Source organism: Bison bison, unplaced genomic scaffold (assembly GCF_000754665.1).
Source record: "Bison bison bison isolate TAMUID 2011002044 unplaced genomic scaffold, Bison_UMD1.0 scf7180017864048, whole genome shotgun sequence".
NCBI classification, from domain to species: domain Eukaryota; kingdom Metazoa; phylum Chordata; class Mammalia; order Artiodactyla; family Bovidae; genus Bison; species Bison bison.
The window spans coordinates 7,091,492-7,107,606 of NW_011494620.1; the positions used below are offsets into that span (position 1 = coordinate 7,091,492).

General features: G+C 44.7%; 1 protein-coding gene across 2 annotated transcripts in view; it reads right to left on the reverse strand.

Annotated features, from left to right (window-relative positions):
- PHF11 (PHD finger protein 11) overlaps nucleotides 1–16,115 on the reverse strand; it is a 34,525-nt gene that overhangs the window by 3,070 nt on the left and 15,340 nt on the right. The window contains exons 3-10 of one of the 2 annotated variants that reach the window (XM_010835706.1): nucleotides 15,312–15,419; nucleotides 9,731–9,864; nucleotides 5,103–5,137; nucleotides 4,839–4,910; nucleotides 3,567–3,622; nucleotides 2,649–2,831; nucleotides 2,209–2,257; nucleotides 1,114–1,245 (exon numbers count right to left, since the gene is read on the reverse strand). In XM_010835706.1, coding sequence (XP_010834008.1) covers nucleotides 1,114–1,245; nucleotides 2,209–2,257; nucleotides 2,649–2,831; nucleotides 3,567–3,622; nucleotides 4,839–4,910; nucleotides 5,103–5,137; nucleotides 9,731–9,864; nucleotides 15,312–15,419 — 769 coding nt within the window. The remainder of the gene's footprint in view (nucleotides 1–1,113; nucleotides 1,246–2,208; nucleotides 2,258–2,648; nucleotides 2,832–3,566; nucleotides 3,623–4,838; nucleotides 4,911–5,102; nucleotides 5,138–9,730; nucleotides 9,865–15,311; nucleotides 15,420–16,115) is intronic. The other variant, XM_010835707.1, reaches the window with a different exon arrangement.

Consider the following 16,115-nt stretch of genomic DNA (forward strand, 5'->3'; position numbering starts at 1 on the left):
TGCTTGATCTAGAGACAAGAATAAGCAAACAGAAGAATTTAGTGCGTGATCTTTGGCAAATGTTTGCTTATAACTTCACTTTTTGGTTTTGTCCTATGGAAAAATAATCCCTTTCAAATAATCATATATTTTACATTGTTCCCTAAAATATAGTCAGGCTTTTCCTTTTAAGACAGCTATGCTGCTGACCACCTGTGCCGTCAAAAATCCAGGCTAAACTTTATAGCCAGCCCCCCAAATATGCAGTTCCTCGATCTGTGGTTTTGCATCCACAGATTGGGTAGTATTTTATTGTGTAGTATTTACTGAAAAAAAAATCAGGTGTAAGTGGGCCTGTAAAGTTCAAACCTGTTATTTAAGTGTCAGCTTTATTTACTCACTCACTCCTTTAGGCTTTCCCTGATGGTGGATGAGCGTTACTAGATCATACATGCACAGCACTTTGGGCCTCCCTGGTAGCTAACTGGTGAAGAATCTGCCTGCAATCTGAGAGACCTGGGTTCGATCCCTGGGTTGGGAAAATCCCCTGGAGAAGGGCATGGCAATTCAGTCCAGTATCCTTGCCTTTAAGCTCCTAACACAGCTTATAAGAAGGGTACGTGGCTATATACCTGCGTGTACAGATGGAACTTAAGCCGCCAAAAGAGCTGTTTCGGAAAGGCATCTTTAAACCCAAATCAACAAAAACGTTAAAATCTCTTTTATGTTTTATAGTTTAAAAAAAAAAGGCAACTAGCTTTTTAATGAACAGAATCTGAGTCAAATTAAAACTAACATAATGAATGCCGTTCTCAGATCTTAGTAGTGAACATGCTCAGTTGCGGGGAGGGGGCAAGTGTGTGAATGAATCTAGTTATGAACCTCTGGGAAAAAACATGAAAACTTCCAGGGCACCAGGCTATTTTTTTTCTTTTACTACATTAATGAGTTTGTGAATTACTTACATCCTGTTGACTTACAGAGATCTGGATGAATAAACTTTATTAAAGAATGAGATAAAGAAGGAAAAGAAGAAACAGCATAGAAAATGTGTACTTTAGGGGGGTGTTTGTTTTGTTCACGATGTAGGTCTGTGAGACATCTCTGTATGTAGAAAATTTGTTACTTCAGTACCTGATTCTGCAGTGGTCTCATCCATGAGTCTTTCCTGAATCAAATGAAGTTTGTCTAATATTTCTTCAAATAAAGCGTCAAGAAGCCCTGCTTCTTTACATTTCTTGAGAAAAGCAGCTTTCACAATTGCGTCTAAGAATAAGAAAAGAACTTGAGAAGGACATGGTGCGTCTCAGGGCAGCCATCCCACACACACTCACTCCTTCAGGCTTTCCCTGATGGTGGATGAGCGTTATTAGGTAATAAATACACAGCACTTTGGGCCTCCCTGGTAGCTAACTGGTGAAGAATCTGCCTGCAATCTGAGAGACCTGGGTTCGATCCCTGGGTTGGGAAAATCCCCTGGAGAAGGGCATGGCAGTTCAGTCCAGAGGGGCCTGGCGGGCTGCAGTCCGTGGGGTCACAAAGAGTTGGACGTGACTGAGTGACTAAGCACAGCACAGCACCTTTATCTTTTCTTCTGATTTCACCATAGCTCTTTTTTTTTCAAGCTGAAACAATGAAATGGTATACAAAGGGAAAACAACTTCTCTGCTTAGAATAATGATGTAAATAGAATTTTCTAAAATTTAGCTTCAAATCTTTGAGATAATAGTCTCATTTTTTTTCTGTCACAATTGACTGTTTATCATTATGGAATATCTATTTCCTTAACTGGATACTGGAGTGGGCAGCCTTTCCCTTCTCCAGGAGATCTTCCTAACTCAGGGATCAAACCCAGGCCTCCTGCGTTGCAGGTGGATTCTTTACCAGCTGAGCTGCAAGGGAAGTCCATTTCCTTAACAGAAAGGTAAAATTACTGGCTCAGCCTCCTGGGGTGCGGGGAGGGGATCACAGGGTGAGGGGCGGCGTGTCACTGGATGAACTCGGGCAACCTGGCTTCTGTATCCTTTCCTAATCCTGAAGAGCTGTGGACCATCCCACCCTGTTACCTTGATCTATTGAGATTTTGATGGAGTGGATAGTCATGACAGAAGATTTCTACTTTCACAGTTCACTACTACAAGTCCAGAAGAATAAAGTAGGATACCAACTCTAAAATTCACGGTAATAAGTACTGTAAGCCATATTTGTTACTGAAAACTTATAGCAAACCTGTGTGTCTGCCGTCCTTTTCCTTCTTCAATGCCATTCTCTCAGGTGGCTAGGAGAGAAGAATCAAAACTACTTTACACTGATTTTTTACTGTTGATACTTAATACAGTAAGTCCTCTACATATGAACAAGTTCCAGTCTGAGAGCGCATTTGGAAGTCCAATTTGTGATTCCAACAGTTAACCTAGGTACCCAACTAACACAATCAGCTATACGGTACTGTAATAGGTGTAGAATACTTTTCACAAAAATAATAAAAACCCTTTTAGTGTTACAGTACCTTGAAAAGTACAGTAGTACAGTATAACAGCTGGCACACAGGGGCTGGCTGAGTGGAAGGAGGAGCTACTGACTGGAGAAGGGAGAGGCGGTGGGAGATGGTCTAGAGCTGAAGGGTCGGCAGTGGTAGGGGGTGGAGGGCAAGCCGCAGCTTCACTCACGCCTGAGGTTGAGGGCACAGGTTCTGGTTCCTTGCTGGATTCAATTCTATCTACCCTCTTGAAAAAGCGATCCAGTGTTGTCTGGATGGGAGCTCTCTTTTTCTCGTCACAGGTGACGGGGCAGCACGGGACTGCGTTCTGAACGGCTGCTGCAGCCTTCGCGTGCCGTTCTACGTTCGGGTCCTGTGCTTGAAATAAAGATACTGTACTACTGTAGTCTCTGTACTGTAAAGTGCACAGCAGAACCACCCCCTGTAGAGGGTGCACACAGGTGACAGTGTACGCCAGACAAGTAACCGGCTTATGTGACTGGACGTGCCAACACACGTCCTCGTCTTTGAAAGGGTGCAACCTGAAGGTTCATATGGAGGGGACTTACTGTATTGCATAAAATGAGAAGTTTTATCAAATTCAGTGATATGCCTACGGTGAAAGTCACGTCTATAGGCATAAACATCAAATGTATTTTTGTGTTGTCTAACAAAACCTTAAGAGGTGTAATAAGCCCCTCTTGTATAAAGGGTGAGAGGTGAAGGCTACTGGCTCATATTAATTTAGCTTATATGAGCTACTGCAAATCCCCAAAACATTTTCATATGCTTTACCCATAACAGGAATCCAGAAAATTATGAGTCACGTATTAGGGCAAATATGGATCCTGTAGCTGGGAAATACTTGGCTAGGTAAGGATGTTCCATGTACCATGTGCGCTCAGATCCTCACTGATTTGGTACCAGGGCACGTATTACAGGAGCCACGGGATGGTCACCTGGAGGTTATGTGCTTGCACACCCAAGACACATCCAACTTCTCTTTTGTATTCATCTTACCATCTATCATTGTGTCACCCAAAATTCAGAATGGTTTAAAAGACTGTATGGAGAAAATTAAAGCTGTAATAAAATGAAGTCAAATTACCTGTACATGATGACGTTTACTTCTTCCTCTTTTTCTTTTCAGTCCTGAAAAGCAGGCTGAAAAACAAATTATGTAGACACTGGAATTCGTAAAGGAAAAGACTAATGCTTGACTGCAAAAAGTGTACAATGTCAAACTTGGATATGTCAGACTTAAGACTAAATGTCTGCAAAACAAACGACAAAAGGGCAAATTTTAAAATATAAAAAGACCATGTGAATCAATATGAAAAGGGCAGCGTAGGTAGAAAAAAGGCAAATGGGGAGCTCTGGAGAGGAGGGTTCATTAAACAGAAAAACAACTTAGGTCACAGGACTGATCAGAAGATAGAGAAATACACTCAATTTCACCCAAAGTAAAGATATTCAGAGGAAAACAATTTTTCACTGGACAGATTAAGATGAAGATGTTTAATATATAAAGTTTGCAAGGATTTGGGTCATCGTGTGTACTGCTGGTGTGGCCTCTAGAAGATAACTAGCCAACAGTTAACCCAGAGTTTCACTCTGCATACGCTTTGACCCAGCTATCTACTTACAGGAAGTCAAACAGTATGGTTACATACCTGCACAAGGATGATTCCAGAAGAATACTACAGTATTTAATGTGATAGAAAAAGCTGGAAACAAGTGGTTCAGCTATACAACTGAGTAAGATACACAGTGGAAGACTATGAAGCCTATTTTAAAAAATGAGGTAAGATCTACTCACAGCCACTGACAGGGAAGAATCTCTAAGATACATGAAGTGAAAAAAGCGAAGGACAGTAGTAGATATGTTTGTATACACAGAACACTTTTGGAAGAACTAAAAAAAAAAAAAAGGTTTCATCCAGGGAAAGGATTCATTACAAATGGTATTACAATTTGCTTTTGGAAACCCATTATGGTCATCTTTTCCTGTCAGTAAACATTGATTGACAGTATTTTTTATAGTATATCTGATAAGTTGAAAGGCTAATGGTTGAAGAATGAGGGTAACTCATAGGTTTAGAGAGCATTGTTTAACACCGCACAATGCAGCTGGCAGGACAGGGAACTAAGCCTTTACCCAAGGGCTGACTCCCATGAACAGACAGCATTCCGGTTAAGTGTCGGCAAGACGGCTGTTCCAGCAGAACACAAAGGCTACCTAACTCTAAGCAGCCAGGACCCACTGTCCTCAGAACAGAAATGCTAATCATGCATTCTTAGGAAAATCGCATTCAGGGAACATACAGCAATTGATACTCATTTTAGAAGACGAATAGTCACAAAAGCCACAGCTTTTTACCGTGTCTTGGTTTGGTCTGCTCACTGTAGTGAGAATGGAAGACACCAGACAAAGGCTTCACCGATGGTAGATCTAGTTAGAGAAATTTAGTCCATTATATACTGCACACTGCACAGGGACCAACAGCTTAATTTTAAAAGTATTTAACATTTTAACTCAAAAACTTGTATTTTAACTTACTGAGGCCAGTACATCAGATTATTCCATGTCTTACCTAAATGTTTACCTTTTTTAAACCCACAACACTGAATTTTAGATACTTACCATTTTGAGGGTCAGCATGTTGTTGGCAAAACACTCTGAAAACATGAAATTTCAGAGAGTCAGATATTTTGATTTATATTTTTAAAGTATTACGCCTATTGCTTTGTAACTTAAAAGGGAACTAACCTGTTTTTCATGAGGGCTTAACCCTAAGTATTTATTTTAAAAACAAAATTGCTGGGCTTCCCTGGTGACTCGGTGGTAAAGAATCTGCCTGCCAATCCAGGAGACACAGGTTTGATTCCTGATCCAGGAGGATCCCACGTGGCCTTGGAACAACTAAGCCTGTGTGCGCCACAACTACTAAGCCTGTGCTGTAGAGCCTGGGAGCCGCAGTTACTGAGGCCATGTGCCCCAACTGCTGCAGCCTGCTTACCCTACAGCCTGTGCTCTGCAACAAGAGAAGCCATCACAGTGAGAAGCCCCCACTTGCCACAACTGGAGAAAAGCCTTTGCAGCAAAGACGACGCAGCACAACCATAAATAAATAAAATCATTAAAAACAAAATTGCTGGGATTTCCCTGGGTGTCGAGTGGTTAGGACTCTGTGCTCCCAATGCAGGAGGTGAGGGTTTGATCCCTGGTCAGGAAACTCAGATTCCACATGCTACATTAGCATGGCCAAGGGAAAAAACCCCAAAACAAACAAAAAATCGCTGCTCAAGCCTGCATTCGTGATTGACACACATCAAGTGCAGATGGAGCCCATACCAGCGTCCCTGGTGCCCTTGAACCACGTGGACCATCAACATGTTCTCTGCAGGGCTGAGTGCTGATGACATATTTTAAACAATATGTTTATTACATAGGGGTCAGTGGGATTTTACTGTATAAAGATCCTGAGCAATCCAACAGCTAAGGCACAAATTTTCATCTGACTATACAAAGTTGCTTTTCCACAATAAGCACAAAATTGGACTTCCCTGGTGGTCCAGTGTTTAAGAACCCACCTGCTATAGCAGGGGACACGGGTTATTAATTCCTGGTCCAGGAAGATCCCACGTGCCACAGGACATCTAAGCCAGCATGCCACAACTACTGATCCTGTGCTACCCCAGCCCACGTGCTCCAACTGCTGAGCCCATGCGCCCAGAGCCCGTGCTCTGCAACAAGAGGAGTCACCGCGATGAGAAGCCCGTGCACCGCAATGAAGAGCGGCCCCTGCTCTCCACAACCAGAGAAAAGCCTATGCAGCAACAAAGGCCAGGCGCAGCCAAAAAGAAACAAGAAACTGAAACTGCAAGTTGCATGCATTAATCTGCGGGGCGAGTAGTTCTCTAACTCCACAGACATCGCCCCCAGATCTTTGATCTTCACAAGCCTGGAACTGAGCAGCCATAGAAGAGAAGGAAGAAGTGCAGCTGCAGCAGAGGGGTGCTCTGAGTGAAGGAGCTGCCCTGGCCCCGGTTTTTTCTGCAGCCTCTGTTCCTCCTCTGCCCCCAGATCTTTAAGGTGCTGACCCCCAGATGCAGGGTCCCCCGCGCCTAGGAGAATGTATGAATTCTTCCCATCTTATACCAGTGCCCGCCGCCTCCATGCAGTTCTCCCAGCAAACCACCCCCCATCCCCAATCAATATTAATCTCCTCATCCTTTGGATTCTGGTACCTCTGAGCACTTTTGTTTGCCAGGTATACTTAATTTTTTATGGAAAATTTCAAACAGAGAGAAGTGGAGATGTGATGAACTCCCGTGCCCCCACTCATTTTCAACAATTATCAACTGAAGGCCAAGCCAGCTTCACACAAGTCCCCTCCTGCTCCCATCCTGCCACAGGCTGAGAGTTCTGACCTTCTGGTTCTCCCATGAGGTAATGGGTTTAGTCCACATCTTGTTCCTCTTTATATCATAGCACATAACAACAGGTCTTGTGCGTGACAGGCACTCTGAATGTTTCAATTCAATAAAAAATCAATGAAAGTTCACCTGGTACTTGATAGTGTCAGTCGCTCAGTCGTGTCCGACTCTTTGCGACCCCAGGGACCATAGCCCGCCAGGCTCCTCTGTCCATGGGATTCTCCAGGCAAGAGTACTGGAGCAGGTAGCCATTCCGTTCTCCAGGGGATCTTACTGACCCAGGGATCAGACCTGGGTCTCCTGCATTGCAGGCAGATTCTTTACTGTCTGAGCCACCAGGGAAGCCTGATACTTGATAAAAACTATGACAAAAAAGGATTATTTTATGGAGTCTCTCTTCAGTGGTTCTAATATATGATCAGTATTTTTTCAGACTTTAAGGTATAGCAGGAACTTCTTTTTGTTTGACCTTGTAGCTCTGCTAATAATAGTCTTTCACAGTGGGTGTTTCAGGACTTTGGAGAAGTCATAATAAAACAAGCTCTTTGGGAAGGTAAGTAATAAAGTGAAAGAATATTACAACCCATGGGTTTCTCTGTAAATCAAATATAAAAAGAATATAAAATTAACATATTCATACATTTCCTGTCTAGTCTCAAGCAAGAAAATACCTATGGAACTTGTAAAATCAGAAGTCAAATTATTTTATAAATTACTTTAGACTTTTTGGAATGTTAGGTTTGCCCATATTTTGGCATATATGGCCCCTAAGCTTAAAGAGGATGTGGTGGCAAAGAGCAAAGTCTCTGGAGCCCTTTAGCCCAGCTCTGCTACTTGCCAAAAGTGTGGCCTGGGTACAAATTACTGTCCCTCAGGGCCTCAGTCTCCTCATAATAGTATGGGCATAACAGTATCTACCTTACTGGGCTATTATATGAGTTTTAAATGAATTAATCTTTGCAAAGTACTTTGAAGTATTCCTGGCGTAAAGTAAGTGGGTTATAAAGTTAGTGTTGGAAGATTTTGATAAAATTGGGGGGGGGGGGGGGAGTCTACCCTCCATATGGAATTTTAAAATATCATTTAGGAATGTAATAGATCTTAAAAAATCGTATTAAAAGTAACCCTCTGGGAGGGATAAATTAGGAGTTTGGGATTAGCATATATATACTACTATATATACAACAGATAGCCATCAGGACCTACTGTAGAGCACAGGGAACCCTGCTTAGTATTCTGTAACAACCTGTAATGGAAAAGAGTCTGAGAAGGCCTGAGCTGAATCACTTCTGTACACCTCACACTAACACAACACTGTAAATCAGCTATACTCCTGACTATAAAATAATAATCCTCTTAACACTGATCCTATTATTCAGATACTGTGACTGAAAAAAATGTATATATTTCACTGAACTTTAAAATGTCCAGGACTTCCTTGGTGGTCCAGTGATAAAGAATTCACCCGCCAGTGCAGGGAACACAGGTTCGATCCCTGGTCTGGGAGGAGTCCGCATGCTGAGGGGCAGCTAAGCCTGTGTGCCACGACTACTGAGCCTGTGCCCTAGAGCCCGTGTACCCGGGGCCCGAGCTCTGCAACCAGAGAGGCCACCGCAAAGAGCAGCCGTCTCAGCAACTCGAGAGTGGCCCCCCATCGTCACAGCTAGAGAACGCCCGTGCGCAGCAACGAAGACCCAGCACAGCGAAAATAAATAAAATGTCCGGTTCGATCAGAATCTATTCACATGCCCCCAAAGAAGTGACAGGTGTCTCCCTGGCTTGTCCACGCTAGACCATCAGTCTCTGTTTTACTCCATCTCATAACATTAAAAAGGTCAAAACTGTTAAGACCATTATTTAACTTTCTTCACCTTTATATAACATATTCTACACTGCATCTATATATGAAAGAGTTCACTTACAATGACCTGAATCAATTAACAACTGGCTTACTGATTTCCTCTGACTAAACTGTATAATGACTTAACTGACATCTTTCATCAGAAGGAAGATCAAGTTTCTCCGGGTAAAACAAATACACTTGTAGTAGATTTGAAATACGCCTCACTGTGTAAAAATTAACACGACAGAATAACTGAAAGACAAGGAGCAGGATCTCAAAGCCAAAACAAGTTTTTCTTCAAGGACTTGATGTCTGATAACTGTACTTGCTGCCTAGTTTGTCATTTTCAGAGACTATAGTGAAGAGGGTGGTGACATTAGTGGGAAAATGCATCCATTTGGAGACAAGATGGTATAGTGGGGACCTGTGACTAAGAAGGCTCCTTCCTGTTTGCAGACAAGAGCGAGTGTGGACTGGTTCCCAGCCTTGTGGCCACCTGTTAGGTCACTTGCACCCCTATGACAAGCAGCACTTTCTACCAGGAAAGACACGGTGCAGGGAGAGCAAACTCCAGACAAAACCAACCTTGCTTTCCTTCTTACAACTATTGTTACTGTTTAGTCGCTAAGTTGTGTTCAGCTCTTGGTGACTCTGTGGACTGTAGCCCGCCAGGCCCTCTTGTCCGTGGGATTCTTTCTCCAGGCAAGAATACTGGAGTGGTTGCCCTGCCCTCCTTCGGGATCTTTCTGACCCAGAGACTGAACCCACTTTCACACACTGGCAGGTGGGTTCTTTACCACTGAGCCACCTGGGAAGCCAGGGATGGTCTTTTGAAGTCAGGTTCCTAACCGGGCATCTCCCAAACCACATTCCTACTTGGAAAGAATTTGTATAAAACTAGCTTTAAAAAGTCTTCTCTTAATCTAACCATTCCATATTCCAATCCACCCCTCCCCCAAATGTGGCTTTACAACAGTTTTATTAAATACTTATAAATTCCTGTACGTCCATCAGCTTGCAGAACTGCGTGGTCATTCTTGGCACAGAAAAAGTGGTAATTCTTGAAACAGGATTTTAAGTCACATCCCACGGTGGCTCCTTTTTTCCCGCAAAACGTGCATTTCTACAGAAGAGGAGATAGTATTACTGAGTAAGCACCTGCTTTTTCAGAGTTTTTGTTGAAAATTAAAAGGCAAGAGGTCATCAAGTGCTATTTTTAAGCTGGCTGCCCTCATGTCCTCAGTTACAAACACTGGGTCCTGACACCTGGCTGCTCGTTTTGGAATTTCAGCACAACCTCAGCTAACTGGGATGTTTTGTAATGATCTGATCCTGTCCCCTCTCTTTAAGAGATTTCTAAAAAGCAGGGCTGGCAACACTGCCTGGCTCTAGGCAAGAGGTTCTGTAGGTGACACTGAGCCTGTGGCCAAGGGCAGCTCCAGGGGGTGCCCTAACAGCTGTGCCATCTCGAGCAGGCCCCTTCCCCTCTCCTGGACCTGCATTCTTCCCTGGGGATAACAGCACGTGTCTTATAGACGCTTGACTGAGGAGACATGAGAGAAAGGAAGGGAAACCTCTTTGGCATCTATGCAGAAAGGCCAAAAATGTAAAAAAAACAAACATAAAACTTCTGAAGAGTAAGTTTTTTCCTTACTTCAATTCATTTGATCTCTTGCCTCTGTATTAGTCTATTGGCCTGATAGGAAGGTGGGGTAGAGATGGCTAGGACAGAAACCTAACAGTTTGGGGGAATCTGAGCCATGACCAAGGCTGGTTTATATCACGCTCTGGCTGCACGAAGTACAAGCGCAAGGTAACCACCTAGCAAAACAGGAGAAAGCTCACACAGTATCCCAAGAGCAGCACAAACAACTCTAAATAAACAAAATGCAAATATGGGAGAGCAATTAGATTGTGCGGAAGGCAGGATATGAAGTCAGAGTACAAAGAATGATCGTTTAACGTTGGGGGGGCATCTAACTAGATGCACAGAAAAGAAGTAAGAGTAAGATCCCTACCTCACAATATATTTCTCAATAAATTTCATGTGGAATAAGGCTTTATATAAAAAATAGGTTATTTTTAAAAACCTACTGAAATCTGGAAAATATGAGAAAAGAAAAAAAGTATAGTACTGAAGTGAGGAAGGCTGTCTAAGCAAGGCAGGAAACTCAGAAGCCACAAAGAAAAAGACTGATCTGACTACATAAGAAAATGTAAGCACCACCTTTAAGGTGATAAGATACCATAAAAAGAAAAAAGGAAGACTGTTTGCTGCATAGTTGAAAACGGGTTAAGAATCTACCAACCCACAGAAAAACGGGAAGAGGCAAATCACACCAGAAATACAAACAGCTAATAAACATCAAATCAGAAGACGCTTGCTCCTTGGAAGGAAAGCTATGACAAACCTAGACAGCGTTTTAGAAAGCAGAGACATCACTTTGCCGACAAAGGTCCACACAGTCAAAACCATGGTTTTTTCCAGTAGTCATGTACAGATGTGACCGCTGGACCAAAAAGAAGGCTGAGTGCTGAAGAACTGATGATTTCTAATTGTGGTGCTGGAGAGGATTCTTGAGGGTCCCTGGGACAGCAAGGAGATCAAACCAGTCAATCCTAAAGGAAATCAACCCTGAATATTCATTGGAAGGACTAATGCTGAAGCGCCAATACTTTGGCCACCTGATGCGAAGAGTTGACTCATTGGAAACGACCCTGATGCTGGGAAAGATTGAGGCCAGGAGAAGGGGGCGACAGAGGATGAGGTGGTTGCATGGCATCATCAACTTAATGGACATGAGCAAACTCCAGGAGATAGTGGAGGACAGAGGAGCCTGGTGTGCAATTCATGGGGTCACAGTCAGACACATCTTAGCAACTGAACAATAAACACTGCCTCATCGAAAGACCACGGAGTCCCTGTTGACCTGGCAGGCTCTCTTCTAGGACAAGGGAAACAGGAGTGGATAAGGTACCTGCCATTATGAAGTAAACTTTGTGGTGGAGACAGACAATGATCAAATAAAGCCAACTTTAAAACAATGACATATGCTTTGTAGAGAATTAAGGCCAAGTGATAGAGTGTCTCTGGTTCCCTATTTCAAACTGGGTGGTCAGTGATACACAAGGCCTCCCTAAAGGGGTGACATTATAAGGGCTCCTAGTCTACATCAAAGCAGAGGTAAGGACATCGTCAGCAGAAGGCCTGTGTTCTTGTGACAGAAATGAGCTTCCGTACTGGCCAGCTTACAAGAGGGACGGGTAGTGTTGCTGGAACAGAGGGGACGCAAGGGGGAGAGTCTGAGCTAAGATCCAGGGGGCAACTGAGGGCTTGGACATATGGGCCTTATGAACCACAGTGATGAGCTGCAGTTTTATCTTCGTGCAAGGGGAGCATAAACACGCGTAAAGACGCTGTTCTGGCAGCTGTATGGAGGATGGGCTGGGAGGGGTGGGCGGGAGAGAAAAGCGGGACAGGTATCCACAGTGTTCAACAACCATCTGAGAGAGTGGGGTCAGACCCCACCCTGGTGGATGGGTGGTGGTGAGAGAGAAGAGGAGGGCGCAAGATCTATAGGGTGATGCTAATGGGCTTGATGCGGGGCTGGGGCTGCGGAGCAGATGATGGCGGACAAGCGATATGCTATTTGCAGAGGAGAAGCAGACAGCTGTGGATGGACCGTGTGCAGGTATGTGCAGGGGATGGAACTAGTTTTTTTCTGGGCCAGTTTAACGGGAGATGCAATTAGACATCCAGGTTGTCAGGCTGTCTTCAGGGCTGGAGATAAAAAGAGTCCAGGGATAAGAGTGGTCCTGAAGCCACGGGAACTGGATGAGGTCATGGAGGAAGGCTGTTCAGATTGATGACGGAACCCAGCACAGGGCCTTGGGCACTCCAAACCTCACAGAGGGTGAGCAGAGGAGGAAAAACAGCCCAGGCACCTGGGAAGCAGCCTGAAAGGTAAGACATCCCAGCAGAGTATGTCCGGGACGTGAGAAGAAGGAAGTGCTGCAAGATGCAGGGCAGGGACCGGTGTGAGGGTCCTGCCGGAAGGTCACCTAAGTCAGACAAGTGACCCTGTAACTGACCAGCTTTTGGTGTATGAGGGAGGATTTTTTTTTAAAAGAAGACATGATCAGTTGATCATGTTTATATGCTGATGGGAATAATCAAGTAGAAAGAGGGGACGCTGATATGAAGGGGCAGGGGAGGAAAATGCAAGAGCCTAGTCCTCAGGGAGCGGGTGGGGGGCAGCGGCTCCAAAGCCCAGGTGCAGGGTTAGCTTTGACAGGCTGGAGGTCTGGGGACAGGGGGGTGGAGTATTTGGGAGGAGTTCTTGACTAATCGCTTCCACCTTCTCGGTAAGAATCAGGCAAAGAAATGTATACCACCAGGAGGGTACCCTAACTTCAGTGATGGCCTCCAGGTGTTTCTGATGTATCAGTGTTGTTCATCAGTTGTAACAAATGTCCCCTCTCGAGGGGCGTGGTGTTGATAAAGGGTGGGGCGGGATATGGGAACTCTCTGTACTGTCCCCTCAGGTTTTTTTGTGAACCTAAAACTAAAGTCTTATCAAAAAGAAAAACAGAACCAGGACTTCCCTGGTGGTCCAGTGGCTAAGACTCCAAGCTCCCAAAGCAGGGGGCCCTAGTTTGATCTCTGGCTGGGGAACTAGATCCCACATGCTCTAACAGTTCACACGGTGCAAATAAGACCCGGTGCAGCCAAATAAATAAATAATAAATATTAAAAAAAAAAAAAAAAATACCAAAACCCAACAGGCAGAGTCATCATCTTGGGAATGAGAAGTTGGGGTGGGGCAAGACTTAAAAGACAGATGAGAGGACATGAATCAGTTCGTGCGGAGGGTGAAGTGCTGACGGTCTGTTTGAAGTTTATGGCTGTGAATCTAAGATCAGTGAGAACATCTGTGGGTTTTCTCGGGTTAACTGCTGGGCTGCCAGCACTACTGAGCTCCTGCAGACATCATACAGACGTGCTTCCCCAGGGAGGGGTTCTGCTCCGTGAGCACGGAGGGCGCCCGGTGGGGCGGGGAGGGCCGCAGGGGAGTGACGGCTGTGCTGGACCGTGGCCAGAGATCACGGAAGAGCCGCTGCAGCTGGGCTAGCCGGGAGGCCAGGACAATGACTTAGGAGGGGAAATGGTCAACTTCTCCATGGGTCGGGGAAACGCAATGTAGAACTTGATGAGACTGGCAAAAATCAACAAGGTCTGTGACACTCATTTTTGTCTAGGGCTGGGAGAAGCGCTCTTTCATCCACGAAGAACAGATGTATAAAGTGGTATAGTCTTCCTGGGGGTCATTTTGTCAGCACGTTTCAAAGATTTTAAAGGGAACTCTCTCTGACTCAGCTGTTTCTGGGACTGTGCCGCACAGTACCCTCACACCCGCACGTAAGGGTGATGCACAAAGACGTGTACTGCCGCTTTGCTGTTCCAGGGAAAACCGGAGTCAACTCACCACCTAAGGGCCAGGGAGTGGCCTCACACCTTCTGTTACATCTATATAATTCTGTGAGGTCAGTAAAGAGAATGCCAGGGAGAGTCCTATGCTTGTGGTTCTATGAACACACCGCATCTTCTTTCCGGCCTTCCATAAGCTTTTGCACGCCCTGTCCCCTCTCTCTGGAATTCCCCGTCTTCATTTTCACCCCCACCCCCAGCGCAGAAGGCTTCCTGAGCCCCAGCTGTGCTGAGCTGCCTGCTCACTGAGTGCCCAGAGCAAGCACATCTCAAAGTGCATCAGGTGCTGCGGAAACTGCCCCCGTATATGCTGACATCGCACAAGGACTAAAAGAATGTTTTCTGGATCACTAACCTGACTGTGGGTTGTGGTGGTGCTGAGCGTGTCAGTGCTTATGCTTACTGTACTGCTGTCTAAGCTGTGAAGGGTGCTGTCACTGGGGGAGTCTCCTGCAGCAGCCCCGGGAGGGTAACTGCCCAGGGTGCTTCCTTCCCAGGGAGCTGACCCCAGCTCCAAGGGTAGATCTTGATTACGAACGGTCGCCTCTAGCAATTGGTGCAGAAAGAGAAATGTGGCCTAACTCAGCTTTCAGGAGGGCTCTTAGGCCATGCTTGGGGAAGAACTTTTTATAGACAGGAAGACGAAAGCCTGATGCTTCAGCAGCTGCCTGTGGCCACACAAAGGGACCAGCTGATGCTGTGGACAGCAGGGTGAAAAGGATGATGGGCCCTTGATGACATCATTGAGCCCCTGAATCAACCAACTCTGAAGCCAGTTTCTCCTCTGGCTAAGTGAGAAAATGAGCATTCTTTTTTTTAAAAGCCAGTCTCAGCTGGAGTTCCTTCTACTTTTAGCCAAAGCATTCTGACTCATTATCTATTGATACTTTGCTGATGAAATACATTGTAGCTTATTTTAAAATATTAATATATTCAATTGAATGTAAGTTTCCAATACAGATCCTACTTCTTTCAGCTTTCCAAGATAGATCTGTATCCCTGGTTTATTAATCAAGTAGACTTTCTTTTGAAGGCATCCCCAAGGGTGTGTTCATCTTTCTAAGAAAATCATTCATACTTACCAACTTCCTTCCTCTCTTGATTTCTTTCTTTACTGATTCCACATCAAAATTTCTATCATTATTAGATGGATCATAGTCCTCACATTCCACAAGTGCCGAGGAATACAGCTGCAGATTGGGAAAAGAAAAACAATCCAGATTATGTACAAAGAAATGTTGAGAGCTACAAGTCAGAAAATGGTACCAAAAAAGTGTTCGCCAGGAATGGAAGCTGACAAACTTTCGGGGTGTGTGAGCAGACCTCAAGCCACCCAGCTTTTCTCTGGGAAAAGTCCTGATCCCCGGGCATGTTTCACACTGCCTAACCCTGACCCTCAGTGGCTAACTGGACTTGGTCAAGGCCCAGATCCCAAGCTGGGCCAACCAAAGTTCCTATTCTAGGAAAGTTAAATAGGCTCCGAGGCACACAGTCAGAGAAGAGAAAGCCAGTCTACTGAGAGAGGGAAAACAAAAAATGAGGGCTAGACAGGACGTCCCAGGTTCCTAAGGGCTTCTCAGCTCCTGTTTCTTGGCCCTGCCTCTGGAGCTGCCTTTAGGAGCCACAGAGGGGCTCTGCAACTCACAAAGCCTCTTATGTATTCAGGTTGGCTTGAGTTTCTAAGAGCTTTTGGATCCAAAAGAATCCAAACTACTTCCTAATGAAAGACCAACATTACAGTATACTTAAATTATAAAGCGCATGAAAAACATTAGAAAAACATTCTGACCTGACATAGGCAAAGATTTCTAATAAAAGCAGAAACTATAAAAAAGTTGTCAAGCTGGTTGGGACTTCCCTGGTGGTCCACTGGTTAAGAATCCACC